Source organism: Micromys minutus (genome assembly GCF_963924665.1).
Source record: "Micromys minutus genome assembly, chromosome: 29".
Lineage (NCBI taxonomy): Eukaryota > Metazoa > Chordata > Mammalia > Rodentia > Muridae > Micromys > Micromys minutus.
In genome coordinates this window covers 1,529,712-1,550,472 of record NC_137964.1, presented here as the reverse complement: position 1 = coordinate 1,550,472, position 20,761 = coordinate 1,529,712, and the positions used below count along the sequence as shown (strand labels likewise).

The 20,761-nt window shown below is 48.6% G+C and overlaps 1 protein-coding gene across 1 annotated transcript in view; it reads right to left on the bottom strand.

The window, feature by feature from the left end:
- The window catches only part of SDK1 (sidekick cell adhesion molecule 1), a gene marked incomplete at both ends in the record, with an annotated part of 923,105 nt that overhangs the window by 90,475 nt on the left and 811,869 nt on the right, over positions 1–20,761 (bottom strand). Inside the window, 3 exons of the mRNA XM_080940510.1 lie at positions 3,004–3,198; positions 16,407–16,505; positions 19,132–19,321. Of these exons, the coding sequence (XP_080796636.1) occupies positions 3,004–3,198; positions 16,407–16,505; positions 19,132–19,321 (484 nt within the window). The remainder of the gene's footprint in view (positions 1–3,003; positions 3,199–16,406; positions 16,506–19,131; positions 19,322–20,761) is intronic.

The window sequence follows — 20,761 nt, the reverse complement described above, 5'->3', positions numbered from 1 at the left end:
GCACATTGGCAAGAAGGGGCAAGATGCTGACTTACAGAGAGAGAGCATTTCCCCAAATGTGCTGTGGCTTTGGCTCAGCTGGGCTAGTGTTTGCCTAGCATGGAAAAGGCATGGGTTTGGTCTCCATGACCCCCTATAGCTAGGTATAATGACATACACCTGTAGCCCCAACATTTAATAGAAGCATGCCAGGCGGTGGCGGCACACACTTTTAATCCCAGCACTTGGGAGGCAGAGGCAGGTGGGTCTCTGAGTTCAAGGCCAGACTGATTTACAGAGTGAGTTCCAGGACAGCCAGGGCTGCACAGAGAAACCCTGTCTTAGAAAATCAAACCAAACCAACCAACCAACTACCACTATCACCATGACAATGTCAACAACAACAACAAAGAGGCATAAGCAGGAGGACCTGGAGTTCAGGGCCAGCCTGGGCTATATTACCATTTGATGTACCTGCCTGTTTAAGACTATCTTTATCCTAGGAGATCAGGCTATCCCACACCTCCTAGAGCTGACAAGCCCCTGCTGTGAAGATTTACCCTTCTGCAGGAGTGCCAGGGCCCATAAACAAAGATTCCTCTCTATCTCTGCAATCCCAGCCTACACAGCCATATTTTGAACACATATGGGCTCGTGAATCAAGACTAATCTTACTTTTGTAAGTTGTTTTTCTGGAATATTGTGTCATAGTAATGAAAGGGTAACCCAGGCCTGACTGGAAGCCTGAAGCTGGGAAAACCCTGGACATGGGTATGCTTAGCTTGGTGACTCCTGGAAGGCAGGTGGCCTGACCAGGCTGCAGTCATTGGAAGGAGCCTGGCTCAGTCAGGGAGGGTTGATGGGCCTCAGGCCTGCTGGGAACTTGCTGGTTCAGGGAATGGGAGGTGAGACTCGACTCTGCTGAGGCTCACTCTGCAAAGATGAGGAATGATGTGTCAGCGCACGAGGCAGGCACAGTGGGTCTCAGGGCAGCTCAGCCCATCCTTCATCCAGCAGGCTTCTGTGCCGGAGACTTGGTTTCTTCCCTGAGAAAACCTTAGGCGGCTTTGGTGAGATGGGAGCAGTGGCAATGATACTTGGAGGAAACCAGAGCAAGATGGGAGCTGTATGCTGGCCTCCTTCCGCTTAGATTTAGGAGCTCTGAGTTCAACTCCTCGCTCCCTGAGGTGATCTGCTTTAGATCTTGTAATAAACGTCATCACAAATGCAACAGTGACACTCATTCATGTTGGTTGAGCATTTACATCACACGCCCAGAGCCTCACTAATGACAGAGCTGCTCGGCTGTCCTGGGCACTGTACTAAGTGTCCCACACAGGCCTCCTAAGCCAGTGCCATAGTGAAGAGAGGGGAAGGGTTTGCCCAAGGCCTCAGTCCCGAGCCTTGAGCCCGTCTGGCCCAGTTCCCCAGACTGCTGGGACTGGCTGTGATAGCATCATCCCTTGTGTGGCCCTTTTTCTTCTGGGCACAGGACTGTCATTTTAGAGGAGAGATTATATTGGACTGGTAGCCATAGTAACTAATTGAGCAGAATAATGTATTATTAGCTAAATGTATGGTAGTGATGATGGAGCCATTGACACTACAGAAGGAGAATAGGAGGGTCACGGGACCCTCACCTGGGATTCCAGCCATTACTCTTCCCTTTACCCACTTAGCTAGCTGCAAGTGATCCTGGAAATGCTAGATTATACAGGAAGTAAAAGGCTGACTAAAGAGAGACTCCACGAAGTCACTACTATGTGTGATGCTGCTGTCTGGGGGTCACCCGTACACTTGGAAGTGAAACCCCACTCTCTGTGTGTGGTAAGCAGACCCAGTAAACTCTCTGGTTCTCCAAGCTGAATGTTGGTGGAATCCTTCCATTGCTCTGCTGGCTGTGCCTTACGTGTTCACAGTTGGTTTATGCCTCCTTAGGAAAGGCATCACCATACCACCTATGCGTGGAGGCCTGACTTCTGAAGAGAGGCCCACTGTGCTTCAGCTCCAGAGGTAGTTCTCATCTGTGGGTTGTGCCCCCCGCCCATTATAGAGTTACATTATTATTGCTAACACTAGTAAAATTGCAGTTGTGAAGTAGCAACAAAACATTTGTATGGCTCACCACACCGTGAGGAACTGTATTTAAGGAGGTTGAGAACTGCTGCTCCAGCGTGAGGCTCCAGTTGTGGGCAAGAGCGTGCTGAGATAAGATCCCACCCAGACTCTGCAGGAGGAGCTGGCCCTGCGGTGGGCTGAGGCAGCTGCCCTAGTGCGGATCAATAAAGGTGCCTAGTGTCCCATCCCCCTCTTCTGTGAAGTGGAAATGCTCTTGACTGGGCTTTCGTAGGGGAAGACACACACACAGGGCACACCACACAGCTGGCCCTGAGCATGGAGCAGGGTAGGTGTCTCCAAAGGACAGAGGCCAGGGGAACAGAAAGCACCTACTGTGAGTGTGCTCACCAGGGGGACACAGTCTAAAACACCCGACAGTGACTTCAAGAGTTCACACGTACTAGACTAGAGGTTCTCAACCTGTGGGCCAAGACCCTTTGGGGCTGAACAACCTTTACATGGGGGTCACCTAAGACCCTAAGACCTTCAATAAACACAGATGTTTACATTAAATTTCACAGAAGCAGCACAATTACAGTTATGAAGTAGCAACAAAAATAAGCTAATGGTTGTGTGTGTGTGTGTGTGTGTGTGACCACAACATAAGGAACTGCATTAAAAGACACCATGGCCCATGTCTTTAACTGGGGATCCCCTGGAGCTTGCTGCTTAGCCAACCTAGCCCAATGAAACACTGTCTCAAAAAATAAGGTGGAGACTGTTGGGGCAAAGATACCTCATATCTGGCCTCCACATAGATGCACACACATGTGCATGAGTACCCACACACACATGGAACACATACACACAAATACACCACACACATAAAAAATGAAAGAGGCAATCTGCCTAGCTCCCTGCTGTGTACCCTGCAGTCTACAGTCAAATTTGGGTCTAGGGGCTTACCTCTCTTCTCAGTAGTGATAACTGTGGCTTCCAGGGGCTCGCCCCAGCCCTGTCTTGTCTTTGCAGACAGTCTGAAGATGTATGCAGACTCTGGGGCCAGCTCTGTGGCTGTGAACTGCCGCACCGTGGCGCCCACCTCAACGGTGGTGAAGGTGTGAGGACTGCCGCTGGCCAGACGGTAGGCGATCTGGTACCCTGTGGAAGCGGGGGGGGGGGGGCAGAGTCAGGGAAATCACATCAACTTCTTATTTCTTTCCTTTCTCAGGAAACCTTTCCTCCTAACACCCCATAATGAGCCCTCTCTGTTCCTTTCCAATTTCCAAAACTCTGCAGGGCACATATTGATAAGGAGGTCACAGCCCTGGGACGAGCGCCGGCTGCCTGAGCTCAGTCCTCTGTGAAACTTGTTTCATAGTTCATCCTTCACAGGAACAAGATGTGAGCACAGCTTCATCTTTCCTCGGGATGCTGCACGCTCAGAGAATGCAACCAGACCCAGGAACCCCGCACTGTTCCCCACAGGAGGTTGTCAGGAGCCTGTGACTCTGGCTCTTCCATCCCCTTCGGCTTCCCCTCCTCTGGTGTAGCCATTCCCTTTAGCCCAGCAGGAGAGGCCAGACCTGCCCTGAGTAGGCTGTTTCACACTGCTTGTACTGGCAGGATCACTGCATGGTTACACTTGCATTATTCACCCTTCCTAGTCTCTCCTGCTGTGGCCTTCCCTACACCCTCCTCGCCCACAATCCCAGCCACTCAGCCTCCCTGCCCAGGCCTCCCGAGCTCGAAGGCTCTACATTAAATGGCTGAATACCCCTTAATTTCCAAAACTCCATCGTGGCAGGGTTTGGCTGTCTGTGTGTCTCTCGGAGTTCCTTGATTATGAAGGGGTCACGGTCGATCAGACATTATTAATGATCAAATCCCTCCAACCAAGCAACCCCAGTGCCTGCCTGCTGGCTTCAGAAGAAGTCTTGCCAATTTCCCAGACCCAACTGTGAGCTGTGGGGCAGACTGCCTTCTGGGTTCCCGGACCACGTGTGGTCTGGGCTTCTGATTAAAACCAGAATGGATGGGGTGCTGTGACATGTAAAGAAACTAATGACATCTCAAGTGTTCACGTTAAACAATGGGGACTCAGCAGGGGAAAAAGGAGAGCATCAAGCTGATCAGGTCCTCCATAGCTCTGCCCTGTGGGAGGCATGGCTCCTCCTAGTGCACAGCTTGGTCAGTCCCCTGCACGCCCTCAGGTAGTACTTCTGCTACTCCTGGTCCTCATGGCTACCCATTTCCCCAACTGTATGGTACCTCTCCTCCAGTCCTCCGTTGGAGACAGGAGGACACACCCACACAGAGGTCAGGCTAAGCATACCTCCACCTTCAGACCCAGTCACCCTGGGTCATCAGTAGGGTAGCTATGATTGCCACATTAAGCAGGTGACACATCCTCAGCCCTGTCCAGAGTGATGTACAGTGTGTATATACATGAGGTGCTAACCCCAGGCCCCTGACTGGCTGTTGTCTCTGATGAACCAGCCTTTCTCCCTGCCATGGAGTCCACACGTTCTGAGCTTTCCAGCAGTCGGTCTAAGCTTCGTATTTACTGACCAAGGACTGCAACCTAGAGATAGCTGGCCAGTCCTCCTAGGCTACCTCTTCTCCAGGTCTGTCCTATTTATTCCCCCCCCCCCAAAAAAAAAGAACCAACTACACTCCCAGAAAGAAGACAGCCCCTCTTGGCTCTTGCTTGCTTCCTTCCAGGAATGTTCAACCTTTCAACATGGTGATAGAAGCTGTCATACAGAGTTCATGCTTGAGAACTGTACACTCAAGTTACGGAAAATCACACTGCCCAGATAAAACACTCCTGGGCATTTACCCTAAAGCTTCCTCACTGACGAAGACACTTGCTATCTGTCTTACAGCTGGCACTGATCACACAGCCATGGCTGTGGAGACAATCCAGGTATCTGGCAGCACAGGGATGATTAAGGAAGATGTACTGCCTATGCAGTGACATTAAAAACAAACTAATTTATGTGTATGTTCCTCCTTGGCTGTCTGTGCACCAAGTGTGTAACATCCACAGAGGCCAGAAGAAGGCACCAGGAACCGCTTGAACTGGAGTTACAGGCTGTTATAAGGTACTCAGTGTGGTGCTGGGAATCAAACCCAGATCCACTGCAAGTGCTAATACTTACTGAGCTATGGTTCTGGTTCCACACAACGAACATGTGTGGAGTTATAATGAGGTTATATTGTTTTCAGAAAAATGGATTTAATTGAAAACAGCCATACAAGTCACATATCATATTGAGTAGTCACAAATGAGAGATGTTTGTAGTTCTTAGGTTTAATATAGATACATAAAATCGTATATACGTTCATACATGCATATGTACATATATAGGAGGAAAGCTATCTAGGGGACTTGTGAGAGGGAAAGAGAGAAAGGAAAGACAAATAGGGGATGAGTTAGAATGTGTGCAATGAGCAACATTTCTGAGAGCTTGAAAAAAAAAATCCAGTAACATAATAAAAATATTTTGTAATGTTTTAAGTAAGATTATGATTTTGTGGGCCACACTCATCTTGGGGCTCATGCAGCCCATGGACCCTAATTTTGGATGCACCTGCTTAGGCCCTGTACCCCACAGTCCCCTCTGTGAGCAGCTCTCCTGGCAGAGGAGATGTATTTGAGACCGAGCCTGGCTCTGTAAGTTCCCCACTGTTAGATATGTGAAAAGTGACTCCCACAGCCACACCCTCTGTCTCTTGAGCTCAAAGGAGGTACCACAGGCTGCATCTCACAGGCTTTTTGGGGTTCCCTGTGCTCCAGGCCAGAGGCTGCACCTCATAGGCACAGTGCAAACACAGGACTTACCTTGTGGCCATTTCTCAGATTCCATGTGTTAACTGACATCCCCCCCCAAAGCCTCCTCCCCCTTGTCAAACATTCTCCACGGTTGATAACTGATCATCAACCTTGTTTGTCAACAGCTGCAAGTCTACATCCAAATTATCTTGGGCTATCTCAGCCCCTAAATAGCTTTTACTGCCTACATTCATGCCTAGCTGCTTAGGATGATTAGATAAACCCTCTGAAATGTACAAACAACCCCCTGCCTTGCAACAAGCGCCCATAGCTAAACGTGTCATCAGAGAGCATCTGAGGCCTCCGCTCTGCTGGAACCCACCTACCTGAGGTTCCAACCAACACATTTGAAAACTGTTCTGACTCATGATTTTCTTTGCTCTGTTGCTAGGAGAACCCATAAACCATTGCCACATTGGAATATTAATGGGGATAACCTAAATCTGTGTTCCTGGGCCATACCCATACTTTGATATTTTGTTCCAGAATAAACTATGTCCCTTTGAGATGAGAGCTGAGTCTGTTGTTTTGTATCAACATGTGACCAGATAACAGTCATAGTACCAGGTATCCACTCTACTGATGCTGTTGCCATGGCGCCCCCCTCACTAGGGAGTTCTGGGCTGTTTGTTGCACCTGCAGTCATTTTGTCTATTTTTTTTTTTTAATTTTGTCTTCCCTGAGGGCCCGTCCTTCTATCAGCCACCCACACTGCCTCAGTTCTACAGAAGCCTCAGGTTCAGCCCCTGCATCGCTAGGACCAACCTTCCTTACCTTGGCCCGAAAAACAGGTAATCCCTAACCATGTCAGGCCTACCAAATTAGCTACACCTGATGCATGCTTACTCGGAGTTATTTCTTATTGGTGAATAAAGATGCCTAAAGCCTATGGTTGGGCAAAATTGAGATAGGCAGAGCTTGATGTTCCCAGGCTTGGGGTCAGAGGAGGCCACCAGGAGAGGGAGAAGAGGGTGGGAAGAAAGACACCATGGATTAGGAGTCAGTCAAGAAAGCATGGCCCTGAGGGCTGACTAACTGGAGGTAAGAGCAGCCCAGACGAAACATAGTAATGGCCGGGGGTTATGGATAGGAAAGTAGACTCTAATAGCGTAGAGGGTGGATACCTGCCCAGCTCTCTAGGGCTAACTAAGGCTATTGTAAGTAATATAGTTGTGTGTCTTTTATTAGGACTCAATGATCAAAGGTGGGTAGAGTCCCTGGATTGAGATGAAATATTTTCTTCGACAGTCCAGCATGGGCCAGGTAGCTTTAAAGTAGGATCCACCGTGGAAGCTCACATTTCACACTTCCTGTTTCTTCACTGACCAGGGAATGATATGATTTTAAAGCCTTTTTAAGGTATCTTTTAAAAAATTGTAACTTATGTGTATGTGTGAAAGTATATGTTATGTGTGTAGACGCTCTTGGAGTCCACAACAGAGCACCAGATTTCCTGGAGCTGAGGCTACAGTGGGTAGCCACCCAACATGGGTTCCTGGAACTGAACTCAGAACCTCTTCAAGAGTCACAAACATTCTTAACCACTGAGCCACTTCTCAAGCGCCATAATTCTAAGATCTTCTGACTGCAAACAACATCTCTAGTCATGGAATCAGTATTTATCAGTATTTTTTTGGAGGGGGGGGTAAACTTGTAGATTTAAGCTTCTTTTCTTTAATTAAAAAAAAAAAAAAAAAAGCATAATCTAGGTCCTCGGAACCAGTTTGCAGTCACAGCTACTCAGAGGCTGAGGCAGGGTGACTGAGTTCAAGGCTAACTAGGGCAATGTAGCAAGACCACATATTCAAATGAAAAACACAGAAATCTCAGTGGGAGAGGCCCTGCCTAGAATCCCCCAGTGAGGGGCTGGGGTGTGGCTTAGTGGCTCTTGGTTGTCATGTGTGAGATTCTTGTATTTCTTTTTGGGAGTCCCTGACCAGCGAGCAAGTAGCCAGGGATTGGCTACTAACAGTCTAGTTCTTTGCTTACCTTGGCCATGTCCCTACCCCATGTAACTCTTGATGTCTCTCCTCTCACTTGGAATGCTGAAAATATTCATGGTGGGAAGAAGGCTCAATAAATAAAGTGTTTGCTGTTCAATTCTAACACCCACATAGAAAGCCAAGGGTGGCGGTAGGTGGTGGCATGCTTGTTATCCTAGTTCTGGGGACGAGGAGACAACTGGTCAAATCAGCAAGGTGACAAGGTGGACAAAGTCCAAGGGATGACACTTGACACTGATACATCTCCACACACAGGTGCACACACAAAGAGTAAATGCATAACATTTGGCACCACATACAGAGGCCTCTCTCTTCTAGGCCTCTATCCATTTACACCTTGAGGTTTTCCATGGTGTATTTCAGTCTGTGTATGAAGGTGAGACTAGACATGTTTTGGAGCAGTATTAGGGCAAGATGTCTCCTAGTGTGTTTTGATGGCACCTACACACACACACATGGTGGGAGGGTGAGGAGAGAGAGAGAGAGAGAGAGAGAGAGAGAGAGAGAGAGAGAGAGAGAGAGAGAGATGGAGGGAGGGAGGGAAGGAGGGAGAGAAAGAGAGGGAGAGAAGGGGGGGGATAGAAATTTAAAAAGTCCTTTAGAGCAAGTAGCGATACAGGATAACTGTCATATATAAAAATGTCTCTCTGGGACGGGTACAGGAAGTCACCTAGAGAGGATTTTCAGTATGTAGATGGGGAGCACAGGGTATGTGCAGACAGTACGCCATTTGTCAGAGGTCTTGGTCCTGGGACAGTCGTTGCGGTTGTCTAGCACAGTAAGGCCCTCCCTCTCATAGAAGAGGATTTTGGCTGCAGGGTTACCCTTAATCCTTGACCCCCTGTCTCTGAAACAGAACAAGAGGAATATTTATCTGGGACAGTCACCGTGTAGACTCGGTAGATAATGTATGGAAACTACAATGTCATTTGTCCCTAACTGCAGGAAATCTGGGTTATTATTTTCTATCTCCAATCCACTTTCCACACTGAGCTATTACCGAGAGAAAACTCCTCGGCCTCAGGCTTCTGTTTGTACCTTCCTATTATTTTCCCTCCAATAACTGTGGCATCATTAGCAGACCCTGCACCCTGGTGTGCCGAACATAAAAATTAACAGCCGCTCCTCGCTCCGACACGCCGAAGAGACTCATTCGCTGGATGGCCGCGGTCTCTTTGCTACGCACCCGTGATGGGAGAGGCAGCTGTGGAATAGTTCTTGCATTTTCAGAGAATAATGACGGATAGTGTTCAGAGCTGAGAGCGTTTCCGAGGATACGGCTTCTTATGTGATTATGGTCGCGGCTGGATCAGAAGCATTAGCGGGTGGGATTTCAGCGAGCCAGGGTCAGGAGGCTGCGGTGTGTGTTTGAAAAGAATGAATATGCTTACTCCAGAGGAGGAGGAGAATGTGGCTCGAGAGAAGCCGTGTTTTTAAGGTTATGGGTGAATTATGATAATAAGGGCAGGGAAGAGAGCAGGGCCAAGCATGAGGGACATCGATCCAAAGAGAAGATTAAAATGTGCACCGAGAGGCCTGTGCAGGCTTCCCAACACCATTCCCACGCCTAGAAAGCCGGCTGGAGAAACGACAGACAGAGGACAGGGTAAGACACAGCCGTGGGCAACGAGCCTCGGAAGGGTTCCCGCTCCTGGAGCAATCTGGGGCTCTGTCGTGACATTCAAGGCAAATCTTTTATGGGCTGTACTGATGGCTGACAAGCAAAGGTGTCAGTCTCTCTGAGTATGCTTGGGTCCCCAAAGCTGGGCCACAGTGCTGTTAAGCTTTGATGATGACTGTTCGGAGGCTATAAAGCCCCGCCCCCAGGGAACCCAGAAGCAGTCTAAGGGTCCCAAGAAACCCCCCGCACTTAGCCTGCAGTGTGTGGCTGTGGGTTTAAAACTTATCTACTTGAGAACTGGGAACACAGAAATGCTACAGCAGGGCTCTCAACAAAACAAAACAAAACAAATGCAAAAACCCTTCAAGGTTAGTATTGGGTTCTGGCTGGCTGGCGGCCTTCTGATGGGCGGAGACAGGAGCAAATCTAAGGTGTGGGCCGGACCATGGCACAGTTCTGAAGAGTGCATGCATGAAGCCTACCTTAACGGTATTCAGGGGTGCAAGGAGTAGTCTGCCAAGTTGGGGGCAGGTGGCTAGACAAATCCCAAAGGAGGCTTCTAACGAGTCTGAGCTCCCCATAGTGAAATATTTATCACACAAATAAGCAAGTGTTTTCTCTCTCCAGGCGCCGGCGCTATTTCATGCTGTTAATCTCTTTGGGAAATGCAAGAGCATGTTTCCACATAGACTGGGAAGAGTGGGCTGCAGATGAGTCCACACACTTAGAAGCCGCTAGAGCCCCTGTGTTCAGGCAAACAGGCTTTCCTTTCCACCCCAGCAACAGCCTGAGTCTTTAGGAACTGTTTGTCCTTCCCTATAACATCTGTAGTCTGGTGTGCTGTCTGCAATAATGCCCAGGTTACCTGGTCCCCCAGACAGCATCTGCTAGCACCAGATGCCATCACAACCCCAAACTCTCAAAGGCCACATTGCCTGCTTGACAGAGTTATTGCCATCTGACGTAGTGTTTGTGTGTGATGGTTAATCTTGTCTCTGGAATCAACTAAGAGATATATATGCCTCTGAATGTCGGTGTGAGGGCATTTCCAGGAAGAATTAACTCAGGGGAGGGGCAGACTCCTCCGGAGTGGGCAGTGCCTTCCAGCAGCCCAGATACAGAGAGATTGTAGGGGAAAGAGGACTTTGCCTGCCTCTTCTGAAGTCTACAGACTCTGTGGCTGACCAGCTCCCTAGTTCTCCAACTCTTCGGCATGCAAACCACTGGTGGGCTCCCCAGCCTGTCTCTAGTAAACTCACCTTGTAATATAGCCACACCAGTTTGACAGTCCCATAGACGCTGTGTCATGGTCCTATAGTACTGATTAATATAGGAGGCTTGAAGTAAATACCACCCGCTTCCTCCCTGTGTGCTTGTGATTTCCAGTGATGGTACCATCCGGACTTCCCATCAAACTCCAAGGTCCCAGTTGAGAAAACAGCAGTGGGAAAGAGTGCTTGCTGTGCAAGCAGGAGGATACAGGTTCAGTCTCCGGTACCCTCATAAAAGTCAAGCATAGCTGTATGTGCATGACTGTAACCCCGGCACTATGGGACACAGAGAAAGGAGGGGCACTAGAGCTTGCTAGTCATCAGCCTAGCTCCAGGGTCACTTGGAATAAAGCAGAGAGTGGTACACCAGGACACCCAGGTTCCTCCTCTCGTCTCTGTGCGTGCACAGGTGCCTGTACCTGGATAGCCATGGACAGACAGACAGACAAACACACACACACCCCAAAAGCAGAGTGGTGGAGAACATGGAAATGTAATGCACCAAGGGCATACACAAAGTAAGTTTATGGCCTGGTCTGACCCCTCCAGCTAGAAGTGATGAGCTAGCAAATGTGATAGAAACTCTGTTTACGGAGCACTGTCTTAGTTAGGGTTTTGTTGATGTGAAGAGACACCATGACCAAAGCAACGCTTTTAAAGGAAAGCATGTTATTGGGGCTGACTTACAGTTTCAGAGGTTTAGTTTATTATATCACGGCAGGAAGCACGGCTGCACACAGGCAAACATGGTGCTGGAGGCTCTGAGGTTCGTCAGGAGGAGGCACTAGGAACCCTCAAAGCCTGCCTACGTAATGATGCACTTCTTCCAACAAGGCCACACCTATTAATAGTGCCACTTCCCACAGGCCAAGCATATTCCAACCATCACAAGCACCGAGCATCACAGATGTTTTTCTGGGTGTTTTATTGCATGAGCTAAGGGGGGCATAAGTGGGGACACCGAGGCCTGGGAACCTGAGTGATATTCTTTTTAAATGTATTCAGTTAGTAGATGGCAAGCCGAGGTTCAAGGCCAGGCAATGAGGCTTTTGGACTCTTTGCCATCAAACCACTTTGCTCTCTGCCGTACTATGATATAGAGCCTAAGACCCGAAGAAATTCCAGCATCACCCCGAGACTCGAGCCATGCAAACTGCAGCCTATAGCTGCCTCCTTTGCTATATGAGCAAGTCTGTTTAAGCCTTGCAAATATGTGTGTTTGCTTCTTATTTTTCTAGACAGGGTCTCATATAGCCCAGCTAGGCTTAAACTCACTAAATTGCTTTGGAGAACCATTAACTTACTTTCAGATGCTCCTGCCTCTACATCCTGAGTACTGGGATGACAGGCATGTGTGACTACCCAGTTCATCCAGGATTTCACACATGAAGGCACCCTGTCAGCTTAGTTACACCCGCAACCCCACAGAGCAGTGCTTCTCAACCTTCGGGGAGCTGTAACCCTTCAATACAGTTTCTCATTTTGTAGTGACCCCCAAACCATAAACTTATTTTGTTGCCACTTCATAACTGTAATTGTCATGTAAATATTTGATATTCAGAATCTATGACATGTGAGCTCCAAAGCAGTGGACCCACGTTGTGAACCACTGCTGTAGAGTTTCCTTTGGGCACGATGTCTAGAGACAAAAATGGCTGGGATGGAGGTGGTCCTGCTCATCTTTCCCATGTGTGGCTCTTTAGAGGCTGCGCAGCTGACACTCCCAACAAGGACATGTGAGGGATGCTGTCCTCACACCCTTCCATGTGTACAGATGGTCACAGAACCTCACCATCTCAGGTCTGACATGTGACCCAGCATGGTACTGCTGACTAAATCTCACTCTATGGCGTTTCTGTACTGGATCAGCAAAACCACCGCTTCGAGACACATTGACGAGTAAATGACAAGGATACAGAAGTGAGCTGACAGAGCGTCTGGGTAGTGACAGTGTGGATTGAGGGGTCCTCTCTGAGTGCAGAGAGGAGGGTGGCGCAAGCTAGAGACATTTGGATGGTGGGTGAAGCAGAAGAGCATGCTGCAGGTTGACCGCCCCCACCAGAGCTCCCACTCAGAGTCCATCCTCAGTGAGGGGCTGGGAGGTGGGGTTCACAGGTAGATCCTTTCTGAAGTGGACCATGAGCGACCCGGTGAAGTCACTTACAAGCTAAGGCATTAGTGCATTACCCAGATTCTGGATGGAGAACTTGTTGTAAATGTCATCTTAGTTATTTTGTTTTGCATGTGTGTATGCATGTGTGTGGGTATGGGTATGTGCATATACGTGCGTCAATGCGTGACCAAGCGTGTACCTGTGGGCATGTGCACGCGGAGGCCAGAGGTCAGCCTTGGTGTCATTCTTCAGGGTCTCTCAGTGGCTGGTAGCTCACTGAGTAGGCTGCGGTGGCTGGAGAGTGAGTCCTGCCTGTCTCTTCTCTTTGGAGTTAGTGTGTGGACTGCAAGTGTGCACCACCAAGCCTTGCAGACTAAACTGCCTTGCAGTTCCTGCTACTCTCTCTTGTACATGCCTCCCACACACCGTGTGACCTCTGCAGGGCCCCCACCAACCAGCAAGGCACTCTCCAGGTACAGCCATTTCACCATTTCCATCCCCAGAAACTGCATACAACCCGTCCCTTAAACACCTGGTTTTAATACTGCACTGAGGATGTCATCATTCCTTGTGGAGTATGGGAAGCTGTCAATCCCACTAGACCCAGCCTCATTGTCCACATAGGGCACTAGGCTCACTTTAAAATCTCAGGGTCTAATAGTTTACCGGTTTCAGAAGCACTGAGAACCTAGGGAGAGTAAACCTTTATTCTTTGCAAACTACATAGTCTCTGGCATTCAATTATAGCAGCACCAGCTAGGAGGAGGCTTCCTTATGAGTCCCAGAAGGACCCCAGATACAAATTCAGCCTTGTATTTGCATGGAGGCACTGGTTAGCAGTACAGAGCTGTATTGCCCATCTGCATACCAGCTCATGTGTATAAGAACATGCCGTTCCAGAGCAGTGCTATATGCAGAGAAAAGATGACTGGGGGTTGACTGTGACTGGGGCCAGTAGGGCTGGAACTGAACGCCAGAAGCTTGGGGCAGGGTGGAGCTCAAGGAACCTACTTCTTTATAGAAAACAGTCTTTAGGCTTTGGGACTTCAGGTGACAGAGAGGAATTCTATTATTTTGCATGCGTGCATACACATGAAAGTGGACATGAATGTGTATGTGCATGTAGGGTACGGAAGACAACCTTAGGTGTGCTTCCTCTAGTGCTGACCACCTGTTTTTGAAATAAGTACCTTTTGTCTTTTGTGGCAGGGTTTCTTGACGGCCTGTATGATGCTTTGAATAAGCTTGGCCCAGGGAGTGGCACTATCAGGGAGTGTGGCTTTGTTGGAGTAGGTGTGTCACTATGGGCTTAAGACCCTCATCCTAGCTGCCTAGAAGTGAATCTCCTCATAACAACTTTCAGATGAAGATGTAGAACTCTCAGCTCTGCCTGCACCATACCTGCCATGCCCCCACTTTGATGACACTGGACTGAACCTGTAAGCCAGCCCAAGGCAATGCTGTTTTTATAAGAGTTGCCTTGGTCATGGTGTCTGTTCACAGCAGTAAAACCCTAATGAAGACAGCCTGGGACGTCACAATTTGTCAAGGCTGCTTGGCTAGTGAGCCCATGGGATTCATACATGATGCTGGGATTACAGGCATATGCTACCATGCCTAAATTCCTCCTACCCCCCTTTATATGAGTACATTGTAGCCCTCCGCAGATATATCAGAAGAGGGCATCGGATCCCATTACAGATGGTTGTGAGCCACCATGTGGTTGCTGGGATTTGAACTCAGGACCTCTGGAAGAACAGCCAGTGTTCTTAACCATTGAACCATCTCTGCAGCCATGCATTTCTTTTTCATGATTTTTAGAGGATCCAACTGGGGTTCTCATGCTTGCATAGCAAACAGTACTGATTGAGACACCTCTCTGGTCATTAATTTTTTTTTGAAATTTATTTTTGTTTCATGTATATGCATGTCTTGCCTTCATGTATGACCATATAACATTTGTGTGTCTGTTGCCCACAGATATCAGAAGAAGGTGTCAGATATGCTGAAATTGAAGCCAGATAGTTGTTAACTCTCATGTGGGTACTGGGAATAAACGCTGGTTCTGAAAGAGCAGCCAGCACTCTTAACGTCCGAGTCTTCTCTCTAGCCCCTGAATCCGTCTTTAATAAAAGTGAAATACTTTCTTCAAACCAAGTTTTGGACTAGCAAGATTAAAAGTAGCCGACAGCAGAGACATTTGTCACTGGCCCATCATTTCAGATGAAGAATTTCACTGGAAATTGCCTACTAACTCAGAGTCTCCTATGAATGGGGACCAAGTGGATGTCACTGGTGACTTGGCTCTGCAACCATACCCTGGATCATATTCTAGGACCCTACTCTTGAAATGTCTGTTTTTCACGTGTAACACTGTAGTGGTTGAATCCTTGGCCATGTGAAGTGGCAATCTTAGGAGGTACAGCCTTGCTGGAACAGGTGTGGCCTTGTTGGAGGAAGTGTGTCAGGTGGCCTCTGGAGGGCTCCTATGCTCAAGCTCTGCCCAGTGAGTAAGAGACCCTCCTGGTTGCCTGCAGAAGAGTCGCCATCTTTTCTTGGCTGCCTTTGAGATCAAGATGTGCACCATGTCTGCCAGGATGATAATGGACTGAACCTTGGACATTGTAAGCCAGCCCCAGTTAAATGTTGTCCTTTATAAGAGTGGCTTTGGTTGGTGTCTGTTCACAGCAAGGAGACCCTAAGATACACACCTTCTCCAGCACATGCAGAGCACTCGCCCATGCTCTGGGACTGTCTCTGCTCTCAAGCAGAAACCACCAGTGGTCCCTTCTCTGCTCCCAGGGCTGCAGATGTCACCCAACCACCCCAAGACTCAGCTCCAAAGCAGCATGTCACCCACCCCAACCTCTATGCAAGGCGGGCTTGCAGGACAGTTAGTGACTTTGGATTATGTCAGTCATCATGTGCATATGACTGGAGCTATCTTCCTGAGAATGACTGGAACTCACTCAGTCCTATGATCCACCAGGCAATGGTAACAGACATGGAGTCTTTAACTGGACCAAGTAAGAGTATAAATAAATGAAGGTATGGATGGTGCTTTAAAACACCATCTGCTGGCTTTCTGTCAGTCTCATCCGAGTTGTGTCTCCCAGCAGCCTTTCCAGTCTGAGGGTCAGTGCAGGCCTCATTGTGGGAAAAGATGCTTCCAAGAGCCAGGTCAGCATCCACTATGAAAAACTAGCCTGCCATTTCCTAACCAATGTTGGCACAGCCCAGAGCTGGGGGAGGTTGGTTACAAATAGGCTTGCCATGGACTGCAAACAGATGGAGGGAATTCTGGGTTAATACAATGTAAATTTCATTCCAGGAGGAAGCCTCAGTGCCCTGCTCAGGAACAAAGGAGGCCTATGATGCTTGCTCGGTGTCCAGGAGATGCTAGCTTCTGCTGACGTGATTTATGCCTATCCACCCATTGTCTAATAGGAACAGGAGAGCGCAAATCCCCTGCCCCTTCTCTCTGCCGTTCCTCACTTCCCGCACTCCCCACAGTGCTCCTTACCCAGAATCACACCATTGGGCTCCTCTGGGGGCTGCCACACAATCCGCACTGCAGTAAGTCTTACTTCGGGGAACACCAGCCGCACGGGGGGACCTGGGGCTGAAGGAGAGCATGGAGAGACAGGAGTCACACAGGGTTCTGTAGACAGCCTTGTGCTATTATAATGGTTGCCATGGTTCTTCTTGTGGTGGTACCACATTTTTATTTTTTTATTTATGTTTAAAAATTGGTTTACCTTTTAAAGAGATCCATTTGTTTGTTTGTTTTCTGTTTATTTATTGTGTATAGAGATCTGTGAAACAGTTTGTATATGTATGGCCACAAGAAAGTATCAGATTCCCTGGAGCTAGAGTTGCCTGCAGTTACGAGCTGCCCAATGGGTGCTGGGAATTGAACATAGGTCCTCTGGAAGAGCAGCCAGTCCTCTTGACTGTGGAGTTATCTCTTGCCCCTTATGTTTATATTTTATACTTGGCTTTCACTGCGGGATTTAGGGGATTGGAACTCAGGTTCTCATGTTTATTCAGCAGGGACTATCCCATGGGGTGGGGTCCTGGATGAGCACCAGAGTTCATCTCTCTCTGCTTCCTGCCTGCAGATGCAGTGTGAGCAGACTCCTCATGCTCTGCCCACCCCGTTCCCTCTGCCACTCTGGACTGTGAGCAAAGCAAACCTTTGTCCCTTACCTTGCCTTGGTCGGGTATTTGGTTACAGCCACAACACAAGTAACCAATACAAGTTATCTCTTAGCACCATTCCCCCAGCCGCTGATGAAGCACCTGGCAATCCTGTAACCCTTCCTGGCCTACGCTTGCCTCACCTTCCCTGCCCTGTCTTTGAAAATTAAGAGTCGATGCTCACAGATGCATATAATAATTCTTCCGTGTGGCTCAGTGCACTGATAATTTAAAATGCCGGTATGTCCTGTGGAACGATTGAATAATAGGGTCTCAGCCCTCATAAAATATATTTGCTTAAATGAATGGGCAAGTCAGTGTGTGGTCAGTGTGAGAACTTCTCATTGAATTTGATCATGGATCGATTTTCACACATGGGCACAGAGCAAATTGGTGTAGAAACAATGGGGAACTGTTCGTTCTGGGAGGGTGAATCTGGAGGGTGCAATGATACCCACACACATGTGAACTAAATGTTCGGGGGAGGCCACAGGCTTGAATATCGGGACTAATTTGTAACACCAGTATAACATAGCAATGACCTCCTGAGTTGTCCCTGAGGCTGAATGGACCATGTCAAAGTGCAAAGATGTGTTTATATAAATAACATAACAATAAAAGAGAAGATCCTTGCCTGGATAGAAGGAATGACTGACATTAGAGGGAACACTGAGACAGATGGAATGACGGACATTAGAAGAACACTGGGAACTGGGACAGACGGAATGAAGGACAGTAGAAGGAACACTGAGACAGGTTCTGAAGGGTCTCTCCTTTCTTTTTAGGACTAAACAGAAGCAACGATCAGTACAGCAGCAGCTAACTAACATAGCTCCTTCAGTATTTCCCCTGTACTTCCCTCTTACCCCCAACCTCTTGTCTTGGAGAAACCAGAAGGAATCACCCCACAGAAGCAGTGCTGATTTCGACTGTCAATGTGACAGGATCTGGAATCACCTAAGAGACAGACCTCTGGGAATGCCCATGACAGGTTTTTAAGGTTAGGCTAACCTAGGTGGGAAGGCTCATCCTAGGTGACCGACAGCATCCTGTGGGCTGGGGCCATTGACCGAAAAGGAGGAAGCGAGCTGAGCACCAGCGTTCACCTCTCTCTGTTTCCCAGCTGTGGTTGCCATGTGACCCGCTGCCTCCCTCCTGCCACCATGCCTTCCCAACCACAATGACTGCCCTCAGACTGTGAAACAAGTCAACCCTCCTTCTGTTCAGGCATTTGGTCGCAGCAATGAGAGGTAAGCAGCACAGAGCCAAGGCCAGATCCAGAGGCTGTGTGGATGAGGGAGACAGGCCTCTCTCCATGGAGTAGATAGAACATGCTGCAGCTCATTATCCACTGCAAGAAGATGCTTTAACAACCATATTGTTGTTTCCATCCCATCAGACACTTCTGATCCCGAGATGGGCATTAGGCAGATCAGTATTTTCCCCCTGACATATTCATTATGGCCTGTTAAATAACGAACGTGTGAAGGAGTGAACCTTTAAGTGTTTCACATCTGCAAAGTGGAAAAACATATTTACTGATGATTTAGACTTCCATAAAAACAAAGCCAGCAAGATGTGCTTGTTACTCAAATCTGGAAGCACCAGAACCTGGGGACCCCCGGGTGCTGTCAAGCATGCTGCTTTCTGTGCAGAACCTTATCATTAACAATCTGAATGCAAATGGTGAGACCCACCGTCCCCAGGAGAATGGACACAGAGGTCCAGTGAGGAGTGTTATGTAGGTCTGTAGAGCTGTTAATGAGCGGATGGACTCCTGGTTCACAACCTAGCCAACCCCCACTAGCCCCTGCCCCAGCACAGTCGGCACCGAGATTCCACAATAGTCCATAATCAGGCTGTAAAAATCCTCTCTAGGCTCGAATTGGCCACATAAATGCCCAGTGACTGGAAACAATTTTTGCTTTGTTTCCATTAACTAGAAAAAAAAAAAAGTGGTTGAAAATTTACATGAGAAACAACTACAATCTGAATTGTTTGGATCGGAAAACTAAGGCAGAAGGCAGCAGGACCAGCCATGTACTCACTGTCATCTTTGGTGCGCTCCAGGATGAGGGGTGAGCTGGGGACCCCGTTCCCGATCCGTGTGAACGCCAGCACTTGGAGCTCATAGACCACGAACTTTCGCAGGCCAGCCAGCAGTGCAGACTGCGTGTGGTTCCCTCGGACCATGTGGCTTCTGGGCTCCGGGTCTAGGTCTTTGGCACGGTATAAAACCTGAAGCACCACATGGAGATGGTTACAGCTCAGTGCATGCTTGGAAGGGGGCTCCCTGTGCACAGGGTACCAGCTTAGAACTGACTGGCAAGGACCACCCAACCAACTGGGTCTTCTTCATGAGGGCAGCTCTGTTGAAGACATTTGGGATCTCATTTCTATCCACTGGCATCAAGGTGGCCATAAGGCAACTCTACTCCAGAAGAGTGGCTGAAGTCACACAGCTCTGCCCATAGCTTGGTGATTTGGCTGCCTGGGCACGATTTGGCAAGATCCGAAGCTCTTGACTATAGCCATGCCAAATGCTCCCACTGTAGCATGGGCTTGATACTGGGCATAGACCTCTTGCTTCCTATAAATGAAACTTGTGGCTCTATGAAGTCTCCTGAGCCCCAGCAGGCCTGCTCTTCCCCACATGCACCTGAAGCTTGCTCCTAACAGGGATGACATGAGATGTGCTCCTCTGGGGCCTTCTCCTAGTTTTCTCCTTGATCTTCCCTCTAAGTTTATCCCCTATGAACTCTCTCCAAGGTAAGTGATCCAAGAGCTACAAAAGAGAGGGTCACAGGGGAGACCCTTGGAAACAGCTCAGCAACCATTTTACTCTGGACCCAGGAGGGTGGCATGGAGCTCTGTCCACTGAACATGCTCAACCGGACTACCACGTAGCTGGTCAGTGCTGTCTCTGTGGTATGCTCTGGATTGCCGTGTTCCCTAGGACAGCCACATAGCATAGATCCTGAAGGAAGCCATCACAATACTTGTAGAGATGAAATGCACATGAGCACAGATTAGGGGACAAGCAGCTGGGATTTAACGACAGAAAGGCAGCTGGGCACAATGCCCTCCATCCCAGCATGTTGAAAGACCAGGCTGGAAGACTGGTCAGCTGATGCTCAATGGTGAGTTCCAGGCTAGCTACAGTGTGAGATTCTGTCTGATAATAAATAGTTGTCTTCTCCCATCCCCCAAAGCAGAAAAAAAAAAAAAAAAAAAAAAAGAAAAGAAAACAAAACAAAAACTGTTACAGAAAGACAAGAGAGGAGAATGCCTAAAATCCACTGAGGGTATGTGGAAGGGACTTTCTTATTGTATTAGGGACTGAATCCAGAGACTCATGAATGCTTAACAAGCAATTGGTCACTAAACCATACACCAGCCCCTCACTGGGGGATTCTAGGCAGGGGCTCTACCACTGAGCCACACCCCAGCCCCTCACTGGGGGATTCTAGGCAGGGGCTCTACCACTGAGCCACACCCCAGCCCCTCACTGGGGGATTCTAGGCAGGGGCTCTACCACTGAGCCACACCCCAGCCCCTCACTGGGGGATTCTAGGCAGGGACTCTACCACTGAACCGCACCCCAGCCCCTCACTGATAGATTCTAGACCAGTGCTCTACTGTTCCAGTCCAGCCAATCATCCTATGAGAGCATTAGTG